General features: G+C 31.3%; 1 protein-coding gene across 2 annotated transcripts; it reads left to right on the forward strand.

Moving 5' to 3' along the window:
- Nucleotides 1-2842: 2842 nt before the first annotated feature.
- On the forward strand, nt 2843-27692 carry LOC111680388 (sodium-dependent serotonin transporter). 2 transcript variants are annotated; one of them, XM_023442021.2, is made up of 9 exons: nt 2843-2895; nt 15199-15808; nt 17367-17643; nt 21356-21566; nt 21777-22050; nt 22113-22291; nt 22407-22701; nt 27180-27380; nt 27447-27692. In XM_023442021.2, the coding sequence occupies exons 2-9, from the start codon at nt 15581-15583 to the stop codon at nt 27690-27692; spliced, it is 1911 nt and encodes a 636-aa protein (XP_023297789.2). In that variant the 5' UTR covers nt 2843-2895; nt 15199-15580. The 2 variants fall into 2 exon arrangements, with proteins under 2 accessions (XP_023297789.2, XP_046811236.1); XM_046955280.1 differs by lacking the exon at nt 2843-2895 and adding an exon at nt 7057-7108.
- The last annotated feature ends 23 nt before the right edge of the window (nt 27693-27715 follow it).

A 27715-nucleotide genomic window follows, 5' to 3' on the forward strand; every position in this document is an offset into this window, starting at 1 on the left:
TAGATAGATAGATAGATTGATTGATAGATATATAGGTAGTTATTTAGTTAGTTAGTTTTATCTCTTTTCTAGTAATACCGAATTGTGTTTCTTTTTTAGTCGATCGGTATAAGAATTTATATGTCTTGTCATTATTTTCGCATTATTTACCGATAGACATACATACTTACAAATTGAAAAAAAACAGAGTAACATTCTATTATTTATCTTGTCATCATCGCATTATAATGAGGTTTTTAATTTTTTAAAAACCTCAAACATTAAATTTTATACTTTTAGCAAAGTAAAAAAGTGAACATGTTTTTAGGTATATATTACGACTAATAACGTCATCATACTCATATATCCAACAACGGCAACAACAATAAATTTGTCAATTTATATTAGAAATAATAAAGAAAAATAAATCATTACTTAAATATAATTATGACAATGACTTGTAAACTGAAATCAAGAAAACTGACATGTTTGTAATACAATGTAGAAATAACATCATTGCTAATTATTATTATTATAATTTTCAGACATTATTATCTATTTACTAAATATGAGGGACTGTACGAATAAATTATTCTTTTTATTGAAAAATAAAAAAATTAATGCATAAATAAAATTATTTTCTATATATTGTAAAAATAAAGATGGTTTTAGATAAAGTAATTAAGTGATTTTATTTATATCTTGCACGATCTCAAGATCGTTTATAATTATAATACTTTTTAAATTAGTTACATTTTAACTGTTAGCGCTTGTCATTAAAAACGATGTAAATTTGTTTTATAAGGTGTGTGTAAGTAAAATGAATAAATATTTATAAAGTAATAAATTATTACAGACACTTTGGTCGAAAAAAATGACGTATGAATGAATTGAAATTTGATCTGATGAATACAATTATTAATTGATTTTCTATACGACAAGATTGATAGGTGAGTGAGTGGCATTTAACAATATTATGTGAATATAAAATAAAACACGTAAAATTTTTATTTTCTATGTAATTTTATTGAATGGAGGCAAATGTTTATTTAAATTTCAGACAACATCATTTATTTATACTTTATTGTTTTATTGGGTGGTATAATTAAATAAATTCTATAAGGATTTAGAAAATAAGTTGCAGCTTGAAATTCTATTTGCTATAAAATTGTGATTCTATAAAATCTATACATATGTAAATAAAATTTGTATGAAAACTAACATTTTAGGAAACGGTTTATTTAGATAAGTCAATAATAGATAAGTCTATCTATCTATCTATCTATCTATCTATCTATCTATCTATCTATCTATCTATCTATCTATCTATCTATCTATCTATCTATCTATCTATCTATCTATCTATCTATCTATCTATCTATCTATCTATCTATCTATCTATCTATCTATCTATCTATCTATCTATCTATCTATCTATCTATCTATCTATCTATCTATCTATCTATCTATCTATCTATCTATCTATCTATCTATCTATCTATCTATCTATCTATCATGTCAATAAACTATTAAATAATACAATCCATAAACAAATCAATAGAATAGGCAGTGAAATAGTCAATAAAAAGTCAAAGAATTAATCAGTAAACTAGTCAATATACATATTAGTCGATAAATTGGTTAATAGACTTGTCTATAAAAAAGTCAATAGACTCACGATATACCAGTCAGTAGTCTAGACCAGACAATAAAGTGTTCAATTATCATGGCAATATATTCAGTACAATAGGCAGTGAACTAGTCAATGAAGTAGTCAAGAGATTAATAAATAGACTAGTCAATATATTAGTGGATTAATTTGTCAATAGACTTGTTAAAAAAGTCAATAGATTCTCGATATAAATGTCTTTAGTCTAAACCAATAAATAGAATAGATAATGAAAAGATCAAGGGATTAATCAATAGACTAGTCAATATATTAGTCGATAAATTAGTTATAGACTAGTCAATTTGCTAGTTGATAGACTAGTCAATAGATCGATCCATCGATAGATTTGCCAATAAACTTGTTTATATAATATTCGATAATCTAGTCCCTAAAACATTCAATACATTAGTATATAGATAAGTCAATAAACTAAACACAAATTTAGTTTATAAAATACATTCATAAACTATTCAAAAAACTAAACTAAAAATTATTTTAAGGTTTGAGGAATCGCTGCACTAATGTTACAACAAGGCGTATGATTAATATTAAAATCTAGTTAAATAGTTTTTGTTGTAATGTTTAAAGTATTTTTGCGCCTTTTCTTTAAATTCTCTTTTTTTTGTCTACAAATTATAATCGTTTTAAATTCTCTTTTTTAACTCATTTAAAATCTCACACCATCATCCATACTTATGCTTTGTAATCTTTTTTTATTTATTTACTTATGCATGTGAGAGAAATAAACAAACAACAACAAAACAGTAAATGAATGAATAAATCAAAACAAAAAAAAATTGTTTTTGCAAAGCATAGAATAGAAAATGTATTTATTATTATTATTTCAGATCTTGTTAAAACTACGACGAATTCGCATGTGGATTTTTATTAACTTCTTGTAAAAGAATCGCGCGCATCATTTATAATTTTGATTGTTTTGTTTGTTTCCTTAAAATTAAGTTAAAAATAAATAAATACAAAAAAAAAAAAATAAGAATATAATTTGTGAATATGATTTTATTAATGAATACAAACAATAAAATTTATTTGAAAAGGATACAAAATGAAGAGTTTTGAAAGTGATTTTTAAATGGGAGTAAAATAATAAAGTTAATTTTGAAAAAAAAAAAATTATTATGAAGTGTTTATAAAAATGTTCTTAAAAATGCTATAAATAATTTATCAAAAATTTAATGAATATTTAACAAAATTTAAAACAAAATCATAAATTTTTGAAATGTAAAAAGGTAAGAGAAATATGTACATTAGACTAGGGTTCTATAAATCGACTTTCGAATAATCGAACAATCGACTTTTTGTCGAAAAAAGTCGAAAAGTCTAAGTCGACTATTTTGTTCCAAAAAAGTCGATAACTCGACTATCGTCTATGAAAAAAGTCGAAAAGACGACTTTGTAAATAATAGTCGAAAAGTAGAAAAAAATCGAAAAGTCGGAAAAAGTCGGAAAAAGTCGAAAAAAGTCGGAAAAAGTCGAAAAAAGTCGGAAAAAGTCGAAAGTAGTCGATAAAATCGGAAAAGGTCGAAAATAGTCGGAAAAAGTCGAAAATAGTCGAAAAAAGTCGAAAAAAGTCGAAAAGGCTGAAAAAGTCGAAAATAGAAAGAAGTCGAAAAAACTCAAAAAATTGCAACAAATAGAAAAATTATAAATAATTTTTTTAATAATAATAATAATAATAATAATAATAATATAGTGTTAAATGGCAACATTATAAATTTACGCTTCTGGCAGCTTTATAAATTTTTAACTCTGATCGGAAAAAGTCGAAAATAGTCCGAAAAAGTCGAAAAATGTCCAAAAGTCGAAAAAAGTGGAAAGTCGAAAAGTCGGAAAAAGTCGAAAAAAGTTGGAAAGTCGAAAAGTCGGAAAAAGTCGAAAAGTCGACTATTTATAAAATATTAAAAGTCGAAAATTCGACTTTTAATTAAATGAAAAAAGTCGAAAATCGACTTTTAACTAAATGCAAAAAGTCGAAAAGTCGACTTTTCATAAAATGTAAAAAGTCGAAAAGTCGACTATTTATAAAATATTAAAAGACGAAAAATCGACTTTTAATTAAATGAAAAGAGTGGAAAAGTCGAAAAATCGACTTTTAACTAAATGCAAAAAGTCGAAAAGTCGACTTTTCATAAAATGCAAAAAGTCGAAAAGTCGACTTTTCGTTTTAACTATAGAACCCTACATTAGACTGACCGGATCTTATTTGGAGAGAAAAAAATGTCGGAATCATGTTCGTCCTAACTCCACAAAATGATTTCCCTTTTTATATATTGAAAAATTTAAAGTCGTTTAATAGAACGGGTTCAAAAAGAACCCCTTTAGGTTCTTAAGAGCAATCTTAAGCTGGAGGTCCACACCACGCGTTCTACGCTTTCTCGCATTCTACGCGTCTGTCAAAAAAGTAGAATCAATGTATTTGTATGCTGAATGTTACAAGTGCAAAAGCGTAGAATGCCTTGACGCGTAGAATGTTTAGAGTAGATCTACATTCTACTTTTATAAGCGTCACAATCGGCGCAAGAACATTTTCAGCTAATTTTGACATTTTATATTCTTATATAATGGATATTTTTCAATTTTAATAAATTAATGAGTTTAATGATGAAAAATAAAAAAGCTGTAGAAAAACGCGAAGCCTTTTTGTTTTTAAATAAAATAAAAAAATAACGCTTGAAAAGCGTCGCATGTAACTTGAAGCGTAGAATGCGAAGTAGGTATAAAAAGCACGTAATGTTTTGACGCAAAGACGTGTAGTGTGGACCTCCGGCTTTAGAACAAGTGACCTCGCCATTACTTTAAAAATACGTTGTATTGAATATTGTTATGGATCTTCATTTTTCATTTTATCGCCATACAATTTTCTTAAATAGTGACCCATTTATTTTTAATTTCTCTTCTTTTTTAACAAATTGTGACAAGTCATTGCGTTAATCAAACATAAACATTTAAATACATCATTAATTCGTACATATTCATAATATAAATCGTAAATCTATGCATTTATGTATAAACTCCTCCCATTAATTATATTGCTTACCCATATTTAAAATCTTTCTTTGAGAAACTTTAAATGGAAGTGGATATAAATACATATGTACATTAGGGTAATAATCTTTATTCAATTTTTGGACATTTTCAAACAGTCGTATCCATTCCACATAGAGCATAATAATATACAGTCTAAAAAATATATTACTCTTTTCCGAGCGTTAAAAGGTTTTCTAGCAAATGCCTGGAAGTTTTCGTTAATTACTCTAAACAAAATATAAAATTTTTTAATACAAAACTATAAATTTTCGATATAAACAGGTGTCATTGTTTGACCACAACATCTATACAGACATAAGTGGAGGATAGGGTCAGCGGTTTACCCCCCATTTCAAAATAAACTTTCAAAAATGTATATTATTCTATAAAAAATTCATGAAATTTTAAGAAACTGGTTTTCGTTATCAGCACACTAATGGCTACTACGTAGTGATAGGCCCAAATTATAGTTATCACCCTAATGTAAATACATATATTTTTTGCTTAAAACACATTTCTTCTGATTTACTCATCCTTTAAAAGTAACGTTTACTTGAGAAAAACACTTGCAATCAACAAGTTGTTCGTTTGTTCGTAGTATTGTTAAGAAATATATTAGATGTTTATTATGTAGGTTTCATATATACCCTATAAATTTGGAATGATATGAATATTATATATGTCAAATTTAATATTTTGGAGAAATTGTAGACTAGACTATAAAGTAGACTAAAGAAAAGCCTAGTGAATAAACCAAATACTAGATAAAACCAAAGACGAGACTAAATACTAGACTAGACTATATGCTAGACTAAAGACTTGCCTAAAGATTAGAATAAAGACTACACTATAGACAAGACTGTAAACTAGACTATAGACCAGATTATAGACTCGACTATAGATTCGACTATAGACTAGACTATAGACTAGACTATAGACTAGACAATAAACTAGACTATAGACTAGATTATAGACTAGATTATAGACTAGACTATAGACTAGACTTTAGACTAGACTATAGACTAGACTATAGACTAGACTATAGACTAGACTATAGACTAGACTATAGACTAGACTATAGACTAGACTATAGACTAGACTATAGACTAGACTATAGACTAGACTATAGACTAGACTATAGACTAGACTATAGACTAGACTATAGACTAGACTATAGAATAGACTATAGACTAGACTGTAGACTAGACTATAGACTAGACTGTATACTAGACTATAGATTACGCTATAGACTAGACAAGAGATTTGGCTACAGGCCAGACTATAGACTAGACATAATATTTCCTTAAAAACAATTCCTAAGGTATCAGATCTCTTATTTGACACAAAAGTCCATTCTTTACATTTCCATACAAAAATCTTTCACTGCTAGGAATGAATAAATATTTGAGAAATCTTCCATAAAAATGATAAACGTTTGCCACAACTAAAGCTACCTGTTACAAAAGGTGTGTATCTGAAATTAAGTGAAATAAACTTAAGATCAATATACTCAAGTTAAAATACGAATAAAAAAACAACAAAACACTAACAATTAAAATATATATACAATTGATAGTAGTATTTACGGGTGTCTGTCTATAAAAACCAAAGTAGCAAAATCATGCAAAAAAATAATATCAACAGTCCATGGGTAAGCAAAAATTCATAGTAAAACACCAGCAGCAACAGTTTGTTGCATACATGTGTATGTAAGTAACTACATACATAGATATATGTATGTAAGTATGTAACAGCTCCACCTCCAATAAAATATTACGAAAACCAACAAAAAAAGAAGGAAGAAGGCAGACAGGCAAACAAGAATTGTTTATCAAGAAACAAACTCCCTCCTCCTGAATAAATCCAACTTTACATTCACACTTGGCAATCAAACAACCCCCTCCCCCACAACTAAAGAGACCTTAAATACTCAAGCATACATACACACATTATTATCATACACGCATTTGTAACAGTTTAATGATGAAATTACAACAACAATGAACAAAAAAAAAACAAGGATACGGATTCGTAACATGTGCGCGCATTCTATGCCATACCAATTCATGTCATACCATCACCATCAGCAACATCTTCGTCTCACATCCTGTGTCCACTAGAATTCGTTGAATTCGTATTTCCATGCGAGAGTATAAAAAGGCTAAACTTTTGCATTGAAACTGTCAGTCCGCTTTGTGCGTTACGGGATTTTGTAACGTTTTATTTTCAAATTTTCGTTTTTCGACAATATTTAAGTGTAAATAATAAAATAAATAATTAAAAATAATAAAAAAATAAAAAAGTGCATAAATTAAAATAATAAAAAAAACTTAAAACTAAATTAAATTTTGTTAAAAAAATTCTTAATTGATTAAATTATTTGTATTATTTTAGTTAAATGATTTTCTTTAAAATGTAAGTGTTGATTTTTTTCTTTAAATTTGTGAAAATTTATAATAAATTTGTAATAAACTTCAAAGATTTTATAAACAAATCCATGAAAAATGTTTGAGTTTTATAAAAAGTTCTAAAACTTCTGCCTAAAACTTGTAAAAAACCTATTTTGGAATTAAGTCCAAAGAATTTTATTTTAAAATTGTCGCAAACAATTGTTGTTAAAAATTTGATGCTTTTAGAAACAGTTCTATGGAATCGTTATAGAGTCATTTTAAATTATCAAACTTGGAACTGTTCTTGAACCAGGTCTTTCAAAAAGTCATAAACTTCTTATAACAAAACAGTTTTGTAGAATTCAGTCTAAATTTTACAATTCTTTAAAAATTTATTGACAAAAATCATTTGTTTTCAATAAATTTTCTCTAAGATGTCTGTTGCGGAGGGTAGATCCAGAAATTGATATTGAAAAACCCCATTTTCAATATCAAACAATAGAGAATACATGAATACTTGATTGAAAATTTCATACCCCCAGCTCTTACAAACGGACAGTGTTTAAATCTTCTTAGAATATCTTAAGTTTCCAGTATATATATAATTTTGTAAACTTGATTCCAATATTTTGATGTGTTGCAGCAGGTATACAGATCAATTATAAACAATAATTTCCCGAGAGTTTATTTCCTTTTGCATGTTTCATGTATAGAAGAGTGAACAAACTCCCCGAGAAGTTGTTATTCAGAATAGGCCTGATTATGAAATAAACTATAAGTAATAACATAAAGCTTTTAAAACTGGAGATTATGTGGCCCGTTATAGAATAGGGAAAAATTATACATTCGATCTTAATTAAATTGTTGTACAGGTCCCTATAAATATAAATCAGATTTCAGAATCTGCTGTGTTCATTTTTTTAATTTTAAATTAAATAAGTTTTGAATATTTTCTGGAAATTCATGAACGTTAGTACCACTCCCGGAAGTATTTGAGAATGCCAATTTCTTTTAAGAAACATCACTACCCTTCAAAGATAAAGACAACTTTACCCAAAGGACTAAGACTGGTCCAAACATAATCCAAATATATCAAAAAACATACTACATTTTACTTTCTATTGTCTTAGGGCGGGTTTCTTACTACTCAGTTAAACTAGCCTTAACTTTAGATTAAACTTGTAACAAATTTAGGAGGACTTTAACCGATGTTTCTGTTTTTCAGTAATGGATTTAAGATCAATTAGCTTTGTTAGTATTGCCAACTTTTCAATCAAAAAAATAAACAATGTACAGCTGTCTTTTTGCAAAAACCTACCCTCAGTTGTAATTCAGGTCTGAGTTGGGGAACAACTCTCGCGTTATCGCGATTATGTCTTAAACTCTTTCAGGTTTGTGTTTTTTGTCTGGCTTTCGACAGTTTTGCGTCTCGCTCGCACTGGTGTAATGTATGACTTCATATAACTGTTCAAAGCTATATGTTGTCTATATAACCCTCATGCTTTCGGATCACCTCAAATGAGGTTATGTTTTATTGGTGGAGACCATAAAATACTCAAACGTTTATACTCTAGTGGAGACCATTAAAACTCAACTGTTTAAACCTTAGTGGAGACCATTAAACCTCAAATGTTTATTCCCTGGTGGAGACCATTAAAACTCTTGAAATTTACTGGTGGGGTACCATTCACAACTCAAATTTAACTTAATATTTAAAGGTTTCTAGCTTCCTAAATGAATATATAGGTCGACTTGGAGGATCCCCTTTAAACCAACGTGGTACACCCTGGCATTTTGCTTATGAGCTCGGCCAACAATTCAAATAATCTTTCATAAACATTACGTAATTCATCAATTCATTACATCATAGTTATCCCAATTTTTTCTTAGATTTAAGCATTATTGTATTTTCATACACTAAATGGCTATTGGTTCAGTTATGGACCAATATATAAAACTAGCTTGTTCATACGAATGTTGAGTTATAACGATCGTACAACAGGCCCGATTGTGACATAGGCGTATTTCTTCGGATTTGATGTAGTATACATCCTCCTTTAACTTTTGATACAACCTAATTCGTAAAAACATATGTACATGTTTACGTTTATAAAGTTCTCACTTTATTATTATTATTATTATTAAATGTTTGGCTTATTATTCTATGAGATAAAGTGACAGTTAAGCTGTGGGTTGTTATGATTTAATTCTTTTATTGTTAATAATAAATTGTTGCTATTCAGTTCTTATACAATGCTCATTAAATGCGTTGTTTTATTCTATAAAAAGAAAAAAACGACAAATAATTATAACTGGTTTATCTTTTATTTGAGTTTAACCCATTGAGGAGCAATATAGTCAAACATTGCAAGTCTTTGAAATTGAAATAATACCCTGCTGATACTGTAACAATGTTTATAAAAGGTCATAGAGGTTTGACCTCTAAACTACATATGTAGGTAAGGTTATGTAGGTAGGTCGTTCACGCGATGTCATCACTGGGGACACACTTGGATACAGTAATTGATCCCTTTGTGATAACTGAAACGAGAGAAAACGGTCAGCGTATTAGTACACTTTGACCTAATCACTCTGGTTTTCTAAACCAAACCAGGAATTGACCGATAAGTGATGCAGAATATAGCTGCCTAGCAGACCCATTCCGTGATCAGCTAGGAACAATGTAGAGGAAGTGAGAAATACTTTTTCATTTTCTTCATTTCATTTTCCTCTTAATGGGTTAAATACTTATTTACGTCGAAAGTAAATACTAGATATGTTTAAAAATTTTAATTACTGCCCAAATTGTCCACTATTTTGTTAATAATCTATAAATAGAACAAATAGTTTAAATATTGTTATTTATTTAGCAATATTTTTTAATCATTCTTTGTAGTATTATGCTGGATACATATCAAAATATTAAAGTTCAAGTGCTTTTTTTTTTGAGTGTTTCAATAAATTTATCAAAATACAATTTTGTACAAAATCTGTCATATAAACTAACTAGTATCTAAACGGAATCATATATAATTGAATAGATAATTATAATGACTTGGATTTCGATTTTTTGTATTTCAATTTACCTCGTTAAGCCGACTTCAGACGAGCACACAAGTAATATGATCGTTCAAAATTTTGATAGAAAATACCGTAAAACAGCTGTTTCCATCTTACTTTGTTTTATACCAATCGTGTAAATACAAAATATATAAATCATACAACTTTTATTTTTAGTTATACGAATTTTTACATTTTCATTAGGCTTTTCGTGCTTAAAGTAGAACTACAATATTGCGGCGGCGGAGACGGTTATTCTAGTTTATTTACGAATTTTCTCTCCTTTACATTTGGAGTTGCCAGGTTTTTCGTACTTTTTAGAAATCCCCAACCATTTAATTTTAATTTTCTCTTGGAATCAGGAAACGCATCCGCTGGTTTGTATTTCTACTCTTATAGCCAAATATTTTGAAATAAGCTATATCGGTTATCGCTTTGGCCAGCGGTCTCTTAAAGACTCTAGGAATACGCACAGATTTCATTATCCTCTGTAACTTTTCGTAGACAGAAAAATATCATAAGGCCGCTTTAGATCATTTGCCTTAGATCACTGATCTGATGCGACTTGGTTTTTTGAATCATTTAAAAAAATTAAGAGAGCTATACGACTGTTAAATTTTCTATCCATATTTTCTCTCAATGGGATCGTCTAAACATATTGCGTACTCTTCTGCACAAAAAGCTTGCTCATGTGAAGGCGGCTTAAATTGCATTTTGAAATATACGACAGATCTCTTCGAAGTACACATAAGGAGAATGAATTCATTCATTAATTCGTGAGACTAATTAGTTTTAATTAACTATTAAGTGGTATGAAGGGTATGAAGGGCACGTGGTTAAGACGTAGTTAAAGGAATGCCGAGTTAACAAAACGTTGACGCGATTTCAAGACTATTGTTCATATAAAAGATAAATCATGATGCAGGTTTGAGATGTTAGTTTTAAGGTCTACCTTGTTCGCCATACTTGTAAGCGCAAGGACGGACACGTTTATCATCTGCATAATCAATGTTTTCAAAACGTTTTTTTAAGTTCCAGGCCCATGCGCCTGTCAATGGATTGAGCCCGTTACAGAACTCATATAATACAATGTTGAAAAGAATTGGAGATAGAATGTACTCTTGTCTTAGGGTGGCTTTGACATCGATTGTCTGGCTGACACATACATCGTGTAGAATACGGCTCATTGCGTTCGCATACAGTGTCTCTATAATATTGATAATCTCTTCCGATGGTCCTTTACTAGCCTAGGCGTTCTAGAAATCTCTAATAGCCAATTGCAATTCGTAGACACATGATCTATACGGGATTTTTGTAGACGGATACCAACTTGTTCATTTTGTATAACTAGATTAAATGAATCAGCGTTTGTTGATTATTTGAATAATTACTATGTTTGTCATGTTTACCTTGAGCCAGATAACACTTTATTGGGCACGTTGATTATCATTGTTTCTTTCAGTGTATTACTAGATAACCAGAATTACCTTATGGTTTTATAAAGCAGTATGATTTCGGGGAGAAGCCTTAAGTAATTCTGAGTATTACTATTAAAATTAGATACCCAAGGCTTTTTAGCAAAGTGGAGATCCTCTCCACTTTCAGCTGATAGCTATATAATTTTCAGTATTATTGACATTCATGTTCCCTTGTGAGTAACATATGTTCCTCCTACTGCCAGATTATTGTCAAAGGTTGTCTCAATAAACATTTAGCTACGGCTAGTGCCATATCGGCCAATTGCGTACTCTTTCCCCAAAGTATCACTCTCGAGTTAAGCGCTAAAGTCGCCAACTGCTATTATTTAATTCTATTCTGTTAATAGAAGCAATCACAGTTGACAGCTGGTTGTAAAAGTCTTTCTTGGCTGACAGATCAGTTAAATCGTTTGGTACATAGTATGGCATGGGTTATAAATCCGGCCGTTATTATCTAATCAGAACATGGTTTCCACTTAATGTTTAAGAATTTTTGATAACCGGATGCCAACGTCACTCATTCTTGATTAGACTGATGGTCTTTCGAAAATAAAACCGTTGTCTTGTAAACATTGTAAGTGCCCTCCAGAATATTATACTAATTGCTATCTAAAGTTCAGGGGACAATATGTTGTTTCGCATTTAATCCATTCCTGCCTTTGCCAGTCATCGGGCGCCCAGTTAACATGAAACTTGTCTAGGTATTATATAATAGTATTAGTATGTACGTTGTTGAAGGCATTTACAATGTCAATATTTTCCTCAAGTCCATTTTCTACAGATATGTATATAGTGGAAAAAATTTCATTTAATCTGGTTTCTATTGATCTATGAGGTCTGATTTAAATCATGTAACCGACTATCTTTTTCAAAGTATGTTGAGTATGAAACACTTGAACTTCTCGAAAGCATGTCTAACTGAATTATTGAAGATTCGGATCTCGCCGATATCTGGGGACCTCTAAAAACTGATTTCAACAGACAGACGGACATGGCTTAATCGACTCCACTATCTATAGGGATGCAGGATATATTAAAACAATAAGGTCGCATTAGATCTATGTAAACACTTTGTTATTGTTTTATACAAATCGTGTAAACCCAAAAAATAAAAATCATACGACTTTTATTCTCGGATGGAATTTCATCTTAGTTTTTCATTAGACTTTACGTGCGTAAAGTGGAATCGTGTGAAGTGCCCTTTATTGATTGATAAGAATTTGGTTTAAAGAAAAAAGATGTACCAGGCCTGGGAATAAAAATGAGTTTCAAACATATCTCTAACATGTAGATAGAAACAAGTTTCTCCCTCATCTGTAAGAGTTTCGAGAAAATATCAAGGCCTTGCAGCTTCATATGCAGCAAAACTTTTGATTGTACCCTTGATCATAACAGCTGTAATAACTACCTCTCTCTGTTAGCCTTCCTATATCGACCGAAAACACTAAAAATCTTTAATAAATAATAAATAAAATCTACAATATGTTACTTATAAATATATCAAACTTAATACACGGATATATAATTTATAAAGCATAAAGGATTATTACAACAAAAAAACAATTAATTTATTTGAGTTTATAAAACAAACACATTTTTAAAGGCCAATAACGTTTTACACGGAAATTTATTAAATATATATATCATTTATTACTGTTTGTCGGCCATTGAAAGTGTAATCTAACCAAATGTTGACATTGTCATTGTAGGTGGTTACGGTCATGGTCAGTTAAAAGCAAAACTAACAAAAACTACAACCGAAATAAAAAATATGAAATCGAATCTGAAATACAGAAACAAAAAACTAATAAAATTTTATAGACATTCTCACATACATACAAATGGTTGTAGTACAATGAGTCAATATGAGGCAAACATAATTAACTGACAATAAACAGCGGTTGTAGTAATAGCAACCGATTGAGATTTTAAAAATTACCAAACGCATTAATACGAGGAAAGTTTGAAAAGTTCTTTATTTTACTATATAAAGAGTAGCGTTACTAACTGACTGATTCATTATCGCACAGCCCAAACGGCTGAACCTAGAATCATTAAATTTTGACGGTAAATGTGTTTTTGGTTATGTAGATCCACTAAGGAGAGATTTTTGGAAATTTGCACATTTACGGGTAAAAAGGGGAAAACGGGTAAAACAGGTTTTCTTAAATATCTTACATAATATTAGTGATACAAGAAAAATTTTAAATGTACTTGTATCTACTCTTAAAATGAGCAGATGGGTGTCTGGTACTTTTTTGAAATTCGTACTTTTAAGGGGTAAAAATGTGTAACAAAGGTGATTTTGGTACCTTTTTCAGCCCTTTATAACTTTTAAACTAATTAACATAATCATATTTTTCTAAATATTTTGAATACATTTCTCAAAATTATGAGACATCTATTTCATACTTTTTTAAAATTCAGTCCTTTTTGGGTGTAAAAGGGACAAAAATGTATTTATGGTACTTTTTTTTTAGCATATTAAGAAAACTTTTTCGGTTTATTGAATTATTCATATTAAATTACGGACTAACTCTGTAATATTTATTGTAACAAAATGTTTGCTATTTCACTGGGGAAAAAAGTACCAAAAAGGAAAAAAAAAACGGGAAATTTTATTTTATTCAAACTCATTGAGCCAACTTTTATAAAATTTAAAATAGTGGTTTATTTACTCACACAAAATAAGCTATTGGTATATTATTTTGGAATTCGAGTACTAAGGCGTTGATAGGACCAAATTCGAGTAATTGTTTGGTACCTTTTTTAAAGCACAATTTTTCTGGAATAAATGAATGTAGATTTGAATCGTTTGAGTTTTATCTGTGATATATATATGTAGATTTAAATACGGAACATTTTGTAAACTTAATTCTCGAAAAAGTATATTTCTAAGCGAAGAGGGGTAACATTGTACTCTTTTTATTAGTACTTTCCATTTAGGTAAACTTTATTCCACTTTTGGTACTTTTTCTTCCTTCAAATGATACTCTATGTATGTTCTTTAATATGAACAGAAAACATATGATTATTAAACATACACGGTCCTCATTGAATAATATCCTTTAAGAGACAACTTTTTAGTACTTTTTATCTCATAAATTGTACTTTTTTAATTTTCTAAAATATTCAACCTAGGAACATTAATTTCAAAATACATGGTCTTGACTGAATAATATTCTGGAAGTGGGAACTATTTGGTACTTTTCTATTTTCAAATGGATTCTTTATAATTGTTAACCGGAACACACGTCCTTATTAAATGAGAATTTATTTAAAGAGATCTTTGTACTTTTTTGTTTTTCCGATGGTACTTTTTATATTTTTACGATATTGAACATAGTTAGGGTAGCGAAGCACCCAGAGTATGCTAGTTATATATAAACAACTTATCTATGTATTATATTCATTAACCTTAAGTAATAATAAATGAACAAAAAAAAAACACTTTTCAGATTACCCTCCTAAAATCGCACATATACCTAAAACTTGACTTTAAACATATATTACAAAATATAATTGATTAAAACCAATAAGAGATATATTTAAATTAATTCTCATGTTTATTCCACAGCTATTGGTTATTTGACACTCTTAAATGAGTTGAATGTGCAACACTTGCAACATTTAAACGCGCAAAAATAACTTAACAATATGTGGTTGTGGTTTTGATGACAAACAAACAACAAACAAACAGTTTTGTTTTTAAGTAGAAATTATAAAAATGAAATAATAATTGCACAAACAGCAACAAACAAATATCAGACAAGACAAGAAGAAGTGGTTCACAGAGGAGGAGGCTTAAAACAATACCAAACCACCACAAAAAAAACCCATAACTGCCCTATTACAAAATCAAACACCCCTCTTCATCATTAGCTGCATCATCACGTTTCCATCATCGATATCAGCATCACCATCAGTATTCACTTCATCACAGTCATCATCGTCTAAAGATGGAGCGTACGAAAAGAAATAATAGTAGTAGTAGTGAATTTGCAAATAATTTAGCCACAAATGCAACATCGACAACAACCACAACAGCTAATAATAGTACAACAACTCCTTGGAGTAATAACAAAGAATCACCACCGAACGAAGAAGACTCAAATGAAGATGATACAGATAATGCAACACCAGCCAAAGTCACAGATCCCTTAGCACCAAAATTCACAAATAATGAGGTAAGTTTTTCTTTTCAATTTTGGCGAAAAGATAATTTTAAATGAAAACAGTTTTTCAAATAATTTTTAAAAGAATTAAGTATTTAAGTTGTTTTCATAGAAATTGTAGTTCAAATACAGTTTGGTCCAGTATCCATCCTATCTTCTTAATCGATTTGCCAATCAACCCTGCTTTGCAGGATTAGGCTTAGGGACTTCAACTTTCATTTCGTTCAACACCCCCAAACTATTGCATAATCGCTTAAGAATATCCATAAAAGTATAGCGAATAAGTGACTCTCTTTTGTATTGAAGAACTCAGAGTCTCCACGAAAGTGTTTAGCAGAAACCACAATAGACTTTTCTTTGATTTGATTAAGATTCCTTTAGACTGCATTACGGCGTTAGAACTTCGTCTAGACACTTTCTTTTTTACTCAGTCTTTTACTGATTTTAATTTTAGAGTTTTGTCGGATCCTCAATCTGTATATAAGTATCAAAGGAATACCTAACTTTTCAAATACTTTCAGATAATCCAAATTTTTCGTTTCTTTAGCAAAATTTTGATGGTATATTGCAATAAAGAGCTCTTGGTTCCACAGACTTTTACATCGACTTTCAAAATATCCTTCGCGGAATTCTTAATCGGCTTAAAATATCGCCAGTGTCAGTTCTAGTTTTCTCCTTATTATATTCTAGTTCTGCTCTAGTTCAGTTCTAGATAAGTTCTAGTTTAATTCTAGTTCAGTTCTAGTTCCGTTCTAGTTCAGTTCTAGTTCAGTTCTATTTCTAGTTCAGTTCTATTTCTAGTTCAGTTCTAGTTCAGTTCTAGTTCAGTTCTAGTTCAGTTCTAGTTCAGTCCTAGTTCAGTTCTAGTTCAGTTCTAGTTCAGTTCTAGTTCAGTTCTAGTTCAGTTCTAGTTCAGTTCTAGTTCAGTTCTAGTTCAGTTCTAGTTCAGTTCTAGTTCATTTCTAGTTCAGTTCTAGTTCAGTTCTAGTTCAGTTCTAGTTCAGTTCTAGTTTAGTTTTACTTAAGTTTTAGTTAAGTTCTAGCTCTATTCTAGTTCAGTTCTAGTTCAATTCTAATTCAGTTCTGGTTCAATTTTTATTCAGTTATAGCTCAGTTTTAATTCTGTTCTAGTTCAGTTCTGGTTCAATTCTAGGACAGTTATAGTTCAGTTTTTGTTCAGTTATATTCCAGTTTTATTCTTCTCACATAAATATTCAAATACAGATCCTAGGAATCTGATTTTATAAAAGTATTAATAACAAAAGGACAAGCGCTAAGAGAATGGAGATGTATTGTTCCCACATTCTAACTAATTGCAGCTAATTCTAATTGCTGCGCTCTTTCAAAATATAGATCAAATATAAACTTTAAATTGTCTAATAACTTTACACCAGCATTGTATGTTATTGTAGCATTATTACAATTACCTGTATTAATATTCCAATTTGTCCAGTCATTAAACAAAATACCCTAAACTGCTCTATTGAAGTGAATTATTAAATTTCCGTTTAAAATATCACAATTATTTAATTTCTATATTTGTTTGTTTTTTTGTTTTTCACCCCAACAGCGTGTTTTAGTTGTCTCCGTGACAGAGAGACGGCGAGAAACCTGGGGTCAAAAAGCCGAATTCCTGTTAGCTGTTATTGGTTTTGCTGTCGATTTAGGCAATGTATGGCGTTTTCCCTATATTTGCTATCAGAATGGCGGTGGTGCATTTCTAATACCATACTGTGTTATGTTAGTATTCGGTGGACTGCCTTTGTTCTATATGGAATTGGCATTGGGACAATTTCATCGTTGTGGCTGTTTGAGTATTTGGAAACGTATATGTCCAGCATTGAAAGGTAAGTAAAGTCAATAGTTAAAAGTAAGCTACAGGTATTGTGCTACTTGTTATTGAGAATATTTATATTTATATATTGCTTAGAACTCTCTCGTGACTTTTGTTGGATTTTCTTTTGTTAAAGATGTGCATAAAAAAAAAACATTTTCACCCTCCCTGATTTCTAACTTATGATGCTAATAAGACACGTTTCTGCTTTAGCTGCAATATTATGGACAAAACTTTATTTGTACAATTTCTTAAGGATTTTAAACGTTTTCTTACCTGTTTTACAAATTCATTTTTTCATTTATTTGTTTTTCTAGCATTTTTTCTTTATTGAGTGCAAAAATTATTTGCTTAACAGTTTTTTTTTACATTTTGTTTGACACAAAGAACGACTTTAAGTAGTTTTTTCTTTAACTTAAGCAACAGGAGCAGCAGCAAAAAAATAAACAAATAATTTATTCTCTTTCTTGTGCATATAGTATTCGCATTCTCTTTTGCATGTAAAGTACACAACTGTGTCATTGTGACAAGAAGTTGACAATGCAAACACTTAAAATACAATGTTGCCACTAAAAAGCCGTTTAAAGTAACTGACTTTCGAGAGTATTTCTTAAAGAGTTTTCTAAAAGCTTGATGATTTATTTTTTTTCTTCTTGAAACTATTAAAACTGCAACAGAAATATAATTTAAATGTTATTTAAATAGTCGTCTATTAATAGTAGTTAATTAAATTAAAGTTTATTTAATAATAAAACAAAAACTCTCTAACCGTCCAAAATAGATTTAAGATTAAATTATGTGTCACTTCCAGTTTGTATGTATGTCTTTATTTGAATGAATCAGTATGTTTTTAACTTTTACGTTTTCATGCAATTGACAAAAGAACCCCAAAAAAAAAAATAAAGTTCAAAGTAATCTGATTTGTAAAATTTTTGATTAAAGATAAACTTGTTGCTTGTTTTATAATTTAGTTGTTTTGTTTTTTATTTTTGTGTTGCATGATTGTGTTAAAATACAATCATCCATTCATGCCCATATGAATTGTTTATAACTTCTTACGGCTTTACTAATAGATTTTACATAGACAAGTTATTGCCGCCACTAGTTGAGTTCTACTTTAGACAAGTTAAAGATTAAATGAAGATTTAAATAATGAATTTTTAACATTACGAATATAAATTAAATAATACAATTGTAATGTTCTTTGGAGTTTAATAATAAATAAAAATAACTTAATTTAAAAGTAAACAGTAGTGGTGAAAAAATAAATTTATGTTTTGACAAATAATGAGAACATACAATGCATATGAGCATTGCGGCGGAACCTTATTTGTTAGCTGTCAGCGTGTGAGTAAAAGCCACATAAAGGGGTGGTAGTGTGTCGTCGAACAGCACAAAATGCCGTCCCCCTTGAAGTAGTCGGTAAAGGCAAAGTTCAACATAAACGTAAGAAAAAGTGCGCAATATGACAGTTCGTTTGACAGTTTGCCGCTTCGAATTAACATAGTTCACGATCATAATCTGTGTTTAAATCCTGTTTAAAACTATTTAGCCAATAGAATAATACATTTATTAAGCAAAGAATTCTTTAATCGTTATGGTAGATACTCGAGAACCCTCCTCAAAATGAGGAAATCAAAGAGGAGATGTAAGGAAATCATTGAGCAGAAAAACCTAATTGCCATGAAGTAAGAAGACGTGACCGCATGTTTAGTGTTAAATACCGAAACGAAATCAATAATCTGTTACTTTATTACAAGAAGTGGAACACCGCAAAACTGATCTATTTCCAGTCCGCCAAGCGTGGAGCCAGCTCTTGCCAAGGTATCAGCAATATTATTGCCATACAAACTCCAGTGTCCCCTGACTAAAATTAGGGTGATGTTCGAATGCCTTACCATCTCGTTGAGAGCCCCCCGGGGGCATGTTTCCATGGTGAAATCTCCATCATGGTGTATTGCAATCCCCGGGTAAAGAGGTGCTACCAATACCTCTAGTCTGCCGGGACTATAAACTGGTGATGTCAAATGTATCCTTTTTGGCATGAGGTCTAACCAGAGCCCCATATAATCTGGCACTACGGGTGGCCAGTTGCCCGTAGGACTATGTCCTGGCTGGTCAGTTGGTTGAGGTTACTTCGGGATCCACGTAGTGGTTGTTTAATACCCAAAATCGCGGGGAGAGAATGTTGGTTTAATGACTAATATATATTATACCTAATGGGTTGGATAAATCTCTCTTCGAACAGGTCTGTGTACAAAGCAGCATATGCTCGTGTTCGTGTAGTGGGACGCCAGTATATGCTGGGGAATTGTCAGGTCAATATTCAATGGTTGCCTGTCATCCCGTATGATCATGGGAATGGAACTGATGCTAAAATTGGTGAAAGATCGGGAAAGTCTCCATATATTGGAGATTAGTACTGATTTAGTATGCCTTTTAAGCTTCGGGGAAGTTCTTCGGTGCTGTTGCCTTCTCAACGGGGTATATTTGATAATGCTGCGGGACTATTTGTCGGGGCAATTATTAGAATTAATTGACTTTGGAAATTCCTACTTCCTTTGTTACATTGATCGTTTCATATAAGAGGGATCCTGATCCATTTTGTTGGGTATTTCGGACTATCAAATATGTCTCTAGGTGCTGTTGCCAAAACAATAGAGCCCTCTCAGTAGTGTGGTTGCGCGGGCTTAAAGAGGTTAAGGAATGCACTGGAATGGGTCATTAGATGATGGAGATTGCATTTTTAATAATGCAATTCTTTAATGACATCATTAAGGGTGGTCACTTCCGCATTGTCGGAAGATTGATTTCACCTGATGTTGGGACTCGTCACCCCCTTCTATTGACTTTAGACCAGTGATTCCTTTTCCTTGTCGGGGTACGCGGATTAATTCCAGATGCGGCCTGTCATTCCGCAACGGGGCTGCTATGGCAAGAGATTACATAGCTCGAGTACTTCGGCAAAGTGCTTGTACATGGACCGGACATCCATGTACAATAATTGCTACCTGAGTTCTGAGGTGGACGAAAAATACCTCCGTGAGATAAGGCCGTCAAGACAGGTGCTCACGTTAATCTTTTGAAATTCATCTAGATGTGGAAAATACACCAATTAGGGATTTAATAGCTACTCGACTATCGATATAAATTCTGATATCCTGGTTAGATATCGAATAGTACCTTAGCCCTCTTTTTCGGTGATATTTCAGCTTGGAGGATACTGCAGTCATCATTGAGTCGGAAAGATATTGTTATAACGAATTCCTCAATAAATATGCCACCACCAACTCCATTCGTCGTTTTGGATCCGTCTGCAGTCATCATTGAGTCGAAAAAGGGATTTGTGGACTAAATTTCTCAATGAATATGCCATTACTAACTCCTTTCGTCGTCTTGAATCCGTCTGTATATACACGGAAACAATTATTTGGCGCAAGGAGATTTTCTTTAGGCTCTGCAGAGATATAATTCTAGAATTGTATCATTAGAAACGGTTCCGGAATGCAATAATCAACAGTGTACTAGTGATTTTTGGTTTAAAAACGTAAATTAGAAAATTGATTCTTTGCCTCTTACATTTGTTAGAATCTATTTACCTATAACTATTACACAGACTGTACCAAAATATATGTATGTTTCTAAATTAATTGAAAAAGTTTGTTGATTGTTATTTTATTTTATTAATTTTTTCTTTCTTATTTCCTTTTCTTTTCATTCAACAGGTGTTGGTTATGCAATATGTCTAATAGACATTTACATGGGCATGTATTACAATACAATTATAGGCTGGGCCGTATATTATCTATTTGCCTCGTTCACTTCTAAATTGCCTTGGACATCATGTGATAATCCATGGAATACGGCAGCCTGTATGCCGGTAACAAATGCCAGTTTTAACGCCAATCAAACAACACCGGCTAAAGAGTTTTTCGAGTAAGTGTTAATGTTATTGTCGTTAAGTGATTGAAAGAGTGAGTGATTTGTTACAATCAGTTGACCTATTCAAACACTTGAAAAAAATTTATTTATCTAATGGTTTTTTTTTCTATTTAGTTCCCAAAGATAACTTTACAATGTCCTAATAAAAATGTTTATTTATTTTGTATGTTTTTTGTTTGTATTTTTCTTAAATTACTCTACTAGACGTAAAGTACTGGAGCAATATAAATCAAATGGTCTGGATTTAATGGGTCCTGTTAAACCAACATTAGCTTTATGTGTGTTTGGTGTATTTGTTTTGGTTTATTTCTCTTTATGGAAGGGGGTGCGTTCGGCTGGCAAAGTGGTATGGGTTACCGCTTTGGCACCTTATGTTGTGCTCATCATTTTACTTATACGTGGTGTTTCATTGCCTGGCGCCGATGAAGGTATTAAATACTATTTAACACCGGAATGGCATAAATTGAAAAATTCAAAGGTTTGTGTTTTCTTATTCTCATACACATGTGTTTTTTATGTTTAAACATTTTCTGCCTTCAGGTTTGGATAGATGCTGCCTCACAAATCTTCTTTTCTTTGGGTCCTGGTTTTGGTACTCTGTTGGCTTTATCTAGTTATAATAAATTTCATAATAATTGTTATCGTGATGCTTTAATTACCAGTAGTATTAATTGTTTAACCAGTTTTTTGGCTGGTTTTGTTATATTTTCCGTATTGGGGTAAGTTATTTTATTTTTATAAAAATTTAATTAAAATTATATGTAATTATAAATCTTTTTTTAAATTAACTTTAATTTGTAATTTATACCTTAATATCTTTTAAATTTTTCTTAGTTATATGGCTCATGTACAAAAAACCACCATAGATCGTGTGGGTCTAGAGGGTCCTGGTCTTGTCTTTATTGTTTATCCCGAAGCTATAGCCACAATGAGTGGTTCGGTTTTCTGGTCTATAATTTTCTTTTTAATGCTAATCACTTTGGGTTTGGACAGTACATTCGGTGGTTTAGAGGCCATGATAACGGCTCTATGTGATGAATATCCCAGAAGTATTGGCAGACGTAGAGAATTATTTGTGTTATTACTATTGGCCGGTATATATTTGTGTGCTTTGCCTACAATGACTTATGTGAGTATATATTATATATCTTCTCCAATTTCTTATTCTAGTATAATTTTATTAAAATGTTGCAAAAAAGTAAACTATTTCTTGAGACCTTATAAATGGGCCCGTCCTCTTAAAATATTGTAACTTTGCTTAATGTTTATAATATTTTCGATATTAGAGCGATATGGGAATACCTTTGATCAATTGTGGCGTTAAGATATCTCAAAGTGGGAAGAAGATATAACATTGGTTAAAACTTTATTTTCAAGACGATAGTTTAAATATTCAAACCTCTCATGCAATTTTATAAATAAAGAGTTTTATCAATCTTTGTGATACGATATCATGAAAGCCCGATATTCGAGAGAACTTTTGAGTCCAGATTTGTATTCATTTAGATCTCAGTCTTCTCATCTTTCATCTCTTCTGTCTTCTTTTGTTTTCTGCTGGTTCTTTATTAAAGGGATTCACAATGGGTCTCCGAGTTGATGTATACATAAACTAAACTAAAGAAACCTTATAACAAATATATATCAAACATGTTTTGTTAGGTTATGGTACGATGTTTGGATCCGAGAAATACACATAGCATCTGTTGTGGTGGCGTGTTTGTGTTGTAACAAGTTGCCTATAATTGGATGTTCTTCCCTGGGAAAACATTTTCCGGTTGATACAGCTGTTGCTGAGTTGACAATCTTTGGCCGATTGAGAATCGGGTCGTTTCGGAGCGGAGATCCAATTGTTATGGAAACGGTGGTGGCATGTTATATTGTTCAGTGACAAAATGTCCATAAACGTTATGACAATTTGAGCAATATGACAAAAAGTCCATGGATTTAATGGACTTAATTTAACGAAGCTATTATTCGAAATATTCAGAGCCCGGCCGGTATATGCAGGAAATTTTTTTTTAAAGAAATCTAAAACGTAAAATATACAAATTCTTATCGGAATTAGAGTGTCGCGTTAGTAAATTCTTATAGTATTATAGTCTTACATTCAACTAGCCCTTAATTCTGCAATCAGACTTAACGCATGTGATTCTTGGTCTGGTGGTAGGAATATTGGGCATTCTCGAATTATAAACCATTTCCAATCCTTGCATTTAAATGTTAACTATTGTGTTATGAAACCTCACTTCGATAAACGCTTTTCCATTCTGGTTCCCGAGAGGAACTCAGTATCTGAGACCCACACAGATTTATCCAAAAGGAGCAGCAGGGTGGGCGGTGGCTTTTACATTGAAAGATTTGGAATCAAATCTTCCTTCAGGCTACCTATCTACTCTAGCATTCTACAGGCAGAGATATCTGCTATAAAACAAACGGTATTAAGGTATTATCGAATATCGGGGGATATACGTATATATACGGACAGCAAAGCTGGAATCAAAAACCTAGCGGGTGTCTTAACGACATCAAGGTTAACCGAAGAATGACGGATAGGATATCCCTAACGAACTTGCCAGTAATGGTGCGAAGGGAGGAGAGAATGAAATCGACGATTTCACTGGTATTTCTCTTAGTAACTGTAAGGCACTTGTTCATAATGAACTACATAAAATGGCTCAGATCAGACGGATTAGTGAAACCGCCTGTTTAATTTCGAGGTCAACCTGGCCTCTATATGTTGCTCCTAAGTCTAGCTTACTGTTAAGCTTTCTCCTCTGTTACTGTCCGTAATTTAATGGGAACAGGGAACTTAATTTTGGGTCTGCCGTTCTCTCTTGTTTGGAGGACATATCTGGGATAAATTTAAAAAATATCCTAAAATACGTGAATCGCACTAAAGTTATTGGCAGCTTCGAAACATTTTCTTAATCATGATTACATTTCCCTCCCTCCCTCCAGTTTGGTCTTCATACATTTCATTAAATCCAAATAATTTAAACGAAACATATAATATTTTTATCTTTCGTTTTCATGATTAATACTATAAAACTTTGTATGATATTAAGCTAAAATTTTTCTTAATTCATTTACCTATATTAACATGAAACCAACATTAGTTTAACAGTAGATAAATACGTATTAGAAAAATTATAATTTCTAATGTAATCAAGTCAAGTGATAACAAATATTATATGCCACTACCTTAAGCACACATCAATATAAATTAGCAACAAGTGGTTGGAAAACAAGGGGGAAAACAAATAGATAAATAAAACTTAACAAAACCATAAACAACACTTTCATAGAAAAGGATCTCCTTATGGAAGTATATGTTTAAATGTAAACTAGTTTATAAATTATGTGTTAAGAGCTAAAGCCCAAAAGATCCCATCAGTTTTAAAAGTTGTCAGTGCATCCCTTTTAGATAGAAAATTATCTTTAATTTCTAATTATGTAGAAAACAAGTATCACTTTAGCGTCCTTAAGTTGTTATCACTTAAGATTCCCTAAGTAATCTATAATATTGAAAATACTGTTACACTACTGCTCCTTAATAAGTAGTTATTTAACCTAACACAAGTAATCTAATGCTTCTTTGTAATCAAAGTATGTTTGCTAGAACAAACATATATTAATTTATTTCCATTAGTTCAAGACAATCATCACGAACTGCGGGGTATACCCAGTCACAGTCATTCAAACTTATACTTAAAAAAAATATAAATATATTGTATAGTAAATCACTTAGACAGGTGTTAAATGTGGGTGAATAAACTCACATACCCAAAGGACAACATCGAGAAGGAGTAAGCAGTAGATATTGTTGTATATTTGTTTATCAGCTTAAAACGCTAAAAGCCACTTAAGAGGAATAGGGTGAAACGAAATGGAAGTTAAATTATGCAATGTATGGGTGTTGTTGCAACAAACAATAATACTAGATTGATTGGACATATACTTTATAAATATTAATGAATGGTCAAGAATCAGTTAAAAAAATGGAGGATGGAGGTTTAAATTTTGCTAAACATTAAAAAGATTAAAGTTCTATTAAATAAAGTAAAAACCTTAAACTGAGTCTATAGCCCATATATTTAGTTTATAGTTATCACTATAGAATAGTCCAGAGTCCAGAATATAAAATAGTTTTTATGTAGTCCACTCTGTAAAACAGTCTGTACAATAGACTCTAGGATAGTAGTCTATAGTTCAAACTACAAAGTTTCCTATAGAGTAGTTTATAGTCCAGACTATATAGTAGTCTATACTCCAGACTATAAAGTAGTCTATAGTCCACACTAAAGAGTAGTCTATAGTCTGTAATTCAGACTATAGAGTAGTCTATAGTCGAGACTATAGAGTAGACTATAGTCCAGACTATAGAGTAGTCTATAGTCCAGATTATAGAGTAGTCTATAGTCCAGACTATAGAGTAGTCTATAGTCCAGACTATATAGTAGTCTATAGTCCAGACTATAGAGTAGTCTATAGTCCAGACTATAGAGTAGTCTATAGTCCAGACTATAGAGTAGTCTATAGTCCAGACTATAGAGTAGTCTATAGTCCAGACTATAGAGTAGTCTATAGTCCAGACTATAGAGTAGTCTATAGTCCAGACTATAGAGTAGTCTATAGTCCAGACTATAGAGTAGTCTATAGCCCAGACTATAGAGTAGTCTATAGTCCAGACTAAAGTATAGTCTATATTGCAGACTAAAGAGTAGTCTATATTGCAGACTATAGAGTAGACAATAGGGCAGACTATAGAGCAGACTATAGAGTAGATTATACTCCAGACTGTAGAGTAGTTTATATTCCAGACTGTAGAGTAGACTCCCGACTATGGAGTAGGGCAGGCTATAGAGTAGTCTATAGTTCAGACCATAGAGTAGTCTATAGTCCAGACTATTGAATAGTCTTTGGTCTGGACTATAGGGTAGTTAATAGTCCAGACTATAGAATAGTATATAGTCCTGTATACAGAATAGTATATAGTCCAGACTATAGAATAGTTCAGACTATTGATTAGTCTATAGTCCATAGTAGTAGTCTACAGTCCAGATTATGAAGTAGTACATAGTCCAGACTATAAAGTAGTCTTTAGTCTAGACTATAGAGTTGTCCATAGTCTAGACTATAGAGTAGTTTATAGTCTAGACTATAGAGTAGTGTATATGGAGTATATGGAGTAGGGCAGGCTATAGAGTAGTCTATAGTTCAGACCATAGAGTAGTCTAAGTCCAGACTATTGAATAGTCTTTGGTCTGGACTATAGGGTAGTTAATAGTCCAGACTATAGAATAGTATATAGTCCTGTATACAGAATAGTATATAGTCCAGACTATAGAATAGTTCAGACTATTGATTAGTCTATAGTCCATAGTAGTAGTCTACAGTCCAGATTATGAAGTAGTATATAGTCCAGACTATAAAGTAGTCTTTAGTCTAGACTATAGAGTAGTCCATAGTCTAGACTATAGAGTAGTTTATAGTCTAGACTATAGAGTAGTCTATAGTCTTGACCAGATGCGGTATAAAGGAAGAATGAAGTTATGTATTCATGAAAATACGTCCCTTATTTACTTAAAAATCTTTTACATTTTGCAGGGTGGTGTGTACTTGGTGAACTTCTTAAACGTTTATGGACCTGGACTAGCTATACTTTTCGTGGTATTCGTCGAGGCAGCCGGTGTTTTTTGGTTCTATGGTGTTGAACGTTTTTCCGCGGATGTAGAACAAATGTTAGGCAAAAAACCAGGACTCTTTTGGCGAATATGTTGGACGTACATAAGTCCTGTATTTTTACTGGTATGTGTTTATATATAGTAAAAAAGTTAATAAACTATTTTAAAAGTATTTTTTTAACATTTACAGGCCATTTTTATATTTTCATTTTTGGGCTATGAAGATATGTTGGGTGAAGAATACGAATATCCTGAATGGAGTATTAAAGTGGGTTGGGCAGTTACCTGTTCCTCGGTGCTGTGTATACCCATGTATATTATATATAAATTTTGTTTCGCCTCAAGCGGTAACTGTCGTGAACGTTATGATGAATCATTTAAACCGGAAACAAATTGTAATTCCGCTATACCTGGCCAACAGGGCACCAATGTGTGACATGGTGTGGAAAATAAGTTAAA

This window comes from Lucilia cuprina, chromosome 6 (assembly GCF_022045245.1).
Source record: "Lucilia cuprina isolate Lc7/37 chromosome 6, ASM2204524v1, whole genome shotgun sequence".
In the NCBI taxonomy this organism is placed as follows: domain Eukaryota; kingdom Metazoa; phylum Arthropoda; class Insecta; order Diptera; family Calliphoridae; genus Lucilia; species Lucilia cuprina.